This window comes from Suricata suricatta, chromosome X (assembly GCF_006229205.1).
Source record: "Suricata suricatta isolate VVHF042 chromosome X, meerkat_22Aug2017_6uvM2_HiC, whole genome shotgun sequence".
Taxonomy (NCBI): Eukaryota; Metazoa; Chordata; class Mammalia; order Carnivora; family Herpestidae; genus Suricata; species Suricata suricatta.
The window spans coordinates 45,351,222-45,354,863 of NC_043717.1; the positions used below are offsets into that span (position 1 = coordinate 45,351,222).

A 3,642-nucleotide genomic window follows, 5' to 3' on the forward strand; every position below is an offset into this window, starting at 1 on the left:
AACTCGATAGTAAATCACACGTATCTTTTCAATACTGTCTTTGTTCTCTCTGCTCCCTCCAATTGCGCCCCTTTCAGCCCCCACCCACCCAATCTATGCAGAGTTTACCATTTAGGAGTCAACCCAAATTTCTTCTAATCTTAAAATTGTATTGTATTGATTGTATAAGACAGAACATACATTTAGTTACATTTGGAGGTGGAAGAACATTATATATTAAATATACGTGTAGTCTTTTTAAGACCCACCCCTGTAGAACGTTAAAATAGGGTGGAGTAAGGAGGGGAGGGCGGAGGCAGAGAAGGGATGTGCGTTTCAGAATACAGGAAATACGGTAAGCACGAAACACGGAGGAAGCTCTGTGCCCGGAGGGGACTCGCCGCCATCTCAAGTCTACGCCTCGCGGGGCCCACCAGAGAGAGCTGAAGCCCTGTCCTATCATCCTTATGGGGGACCAACCTTGTGCCTCCGGGAGATCCATGCTCCCACCTGGAAATACGCGGGAAACCAGGCCTCCAAAAAAGCGCTGCCTCCTAGCTCCACGGTGGGATTATCCAGAGGGAACGCCCAACGGAGGTAGTACCCCTCTCCCCTCCGCACCTTCTTCTGCATCACCCGGCCTGAAGTCGCACCCTCCTCCTCCGGAGAAGTTGTAGAATATACTTCTTCCACCTCAAACCAGGTCAGATTCTTTCCTTCTCATCTGGGACATCCAGGCTCTCTGCAACTCAATTATGCACTTTCTCAGATCTCCTTCCCCTTTTCTCTATTCTTTCCACGGTTTCATAATCGGAAAACACAGTAAACAAAAACCATACGGGCATTAAATGGCTCTTTCACAAAATATGCTTGGGCAAAATTATGGCTATTTAATGACATTAAGTAATTATTTTTAATATTTAGCTGTGATAATTGTGGTTATATTTTTTACGAAATAGGTTTAAATCTTTTGATATGTTTAAAAGTAATTCAGTGGGGCGGAAGTGGGAATTACAAACAAACTGTTCATGAGTTGATGATAACTGGGTGATGTATACATGGAGATTCATTATACTGTTCTCAGTACTTTTGTGTATATTTGAAACTTTTACATTAAAAAAAATCCTTGGTGCAAGATCAGTAACAACATATGGAAGGCCTCATTCCTATGCTAACAAGCCTAATTCCTGTGCTAACAGAGGATATTTTGAAGTTTCTTCACAGTGTACATTTCTCTGTGTGTGGCAGGAAAATTTAGTAAGTAAAAAACAAACAAAAATAGTATGGTAAGTCAAACCCAAAGACCTTAATGTTTTCTTGTTCAAGGTGTGCAGGAGTCACCCCGGATGGACAAAGTCATTCTGCTTGGTAGTAATCATGACCCATGATAAAGGAAAGGGGAAATTTGGGTGGTCCTTTAAAGGGTGAGTGACATCTGCCATGTAGAAGGGGAGAGAGTGCTTTTCAAGCCTGGTGTTTTCAGGACAAAAGCCCCAACGTGGACTTGTGGGAAAAGCTTGGGTATAATTCTGAATCTTTGAGAAAGAAAGACTTGGAAGTGCAATAGAGTGTTGCAAGGCCTTGAATGTTAGGCTAAAGAGTATGCAGTTTAATCTGAAAGCAGTAGTCCCACTGAAGATTTTCAATCAAGTAATATATTTTAGGATTCCAGTTTTTACTATGAGAGACATAGTCTTCTATTTAGTTGACCTTATGGAATGCAAAAAATAAAACCAAATCTGACCCAAAGATCACAGGTCCATGTAATCCAAAGGAAGCAGAGCATCCTTTCTTCATTCATGCAGTAAACCTTGCAATGAACGAGGTATTGTGCTGGGAGCTGTAGGGAGTGGATGACCCAGGCATAGTGCCTGGTACATAGTTGGAGTGAAACAGGTATTTGAATAAATGTCAGTAAATGCTAGGATGACGGTGGCAACTAAGGAGGCTCTGGACTTGGGACTTGGTGATAGTGCTTAGGAAAAGAATGAGCTTTTTTGCTTGAAAGCGTCATCTTGTCACTCCTTTACACTCTAATTTCTATCAATTTTACTTCAGTGTCCAAAAGGATAATGCTGGTAGAGGGTAAGGCATAGGGATTGCAGTGTTTATATAGAAAACAAAGGATGTTGTGCAGGGCAAAAAGTGCAAGAGCTACATAATTTCCTCTAGTGATTCAAATCATTGAAAATTGTAATAATAGCATATATTTACTGAACATTTTTTGTGTGCCAGACACTGTTCTAAGGGGCTTCTAGAATCTATGCTCTTAATTTGCAATCGACCCCTTCTAATACAATCTATATAACTGTTTTATAGGAATATATAACAGAAATGGGAGCATGGTATAACATAAGGACTTGAGGAGGCCAGGGGAAAGAAACATTCAGTAACAGAGGAAGTAATTTTACTTATTTTACAATTTTTCAGTCTCTGGGGGATTGCAGAATGACTCCATTTCCTTGGTGCATTCATAAAATGGTTCACCCTGTGAAGATGATGAAGACTATTGACAATGCTGCCCTAATTTTTCTGATGTCCTGAACCGGGTAATTGTGTTTTTTAAGGTAGTTTCTTTACCAAAAACTTATTAAGGAAGGAAGAGGAATAAGAGTTGTAAAAGTAAATAGCCAAACAAAAAACAAAGCTAGCAGCAAATGGCAAAATTGAAACTATTTTCTACATTATATGAAACCATGCATACCGTATAATAATAAAATTTATAAGCTGCTTTGTTATGTTCACTCCTAATTAACTTATATTTTTGTTGTTACTGTGAAATGTATTTGTAAACCACATTTACTGATTTTTGCTGGTTAATGGGCACATGATTGAGATTTTTACATATTGATGCTACAGATTTTCTGAGTTCTGTTTGTTCTGATAATTTATAGATTCTCTTGGATTGTCTATTAATTATGTTGTGAATAATGGTGGTTTCTTTCTTTACAATATTTGTTTTTTAACTTGTCTTACTATGCTAGTTAGGACCTTCAATACAATGAGAAATAGTAGCAATAATAGGAGATTTTCTTATCTTGCTTTTGAATTTACAGGGGAATTCTATAAATGTTTCACCATTTTTAGTAGATTTGCTTCTTCAGGATAAGGAAGTTTGTTTCTATTCTTAGTATGCTAAGAGCTTTTATTATGAATGAATATGGAGTTTTTTTCTCCATTGATATGACAGTGTGTGATAAATTATAGTAATTAGTTTTCTAATTTCTTTCCTGCTATTGGTTTCATCAGGCCTCACCATTGAATATTTTGTTTCCTATTTTAATAATTTTTGCTTTTATCTTTATTATTTCCTTTACTTTGCACTTGCTCATTTTCTAATTTATTTATTTGGACCTTTACCCCAGTAATTTTCAATCTTTATTTCTAAAATAAGAATTTATGACTATAAATCTTCCACTATGTACAACTTCAGAAGAATTTCACAGATACATATATATTTTATTGCTATTTGATTATAATTTCTCTTATGATTTTTTTTGACTCATGAGTTGTTTATTTTTTTCCATAATATTTTATTGTCAAATTGTTTTCCATACAACACCCAGTGCTCTTCCCCTCAAGTGCCCTCCACCATCACCACCATCTCTTTTCCCCCCTCCCCCTTCCCCTTCAACTCTCAGTTCATTTTGAGCATTCAATAGT

At 37.3% G+C, this 3,642-nt stretch overlaps 1 protein-coding gene across 2 annotated transcripts in view; it reads left to right on the plus strand.

Moving 5' to 3' along the window:
- Positions 1-334: 334 nt before the first annotated feature.
- NBDY (negative regulator of P-body association) overlaps positions 335-3,642 on the plus strand; it is a 26,818-nt gene continuing 23,510 nt past the window's right edge. Inside the window, exons 1-2 of one of the 2 annotated variants that reach the window (XR_003905137.1) lie at positions 335-682; positions 2,410-2,528. Coding sequence is in view for 1 of the 2 variants with exons in the window: in XM_029930911.1 (XP_029786771.1) it covers positions 447-656 (210 nt within the window). In the remaining variant the exon portion in view is untranslated. The remainder of the gene's footprint in view (positions 683-2,409; positions 2,529-3,642) is intronic. The other variant, XM_029930911.1, reaches the window with a different exon arrangement.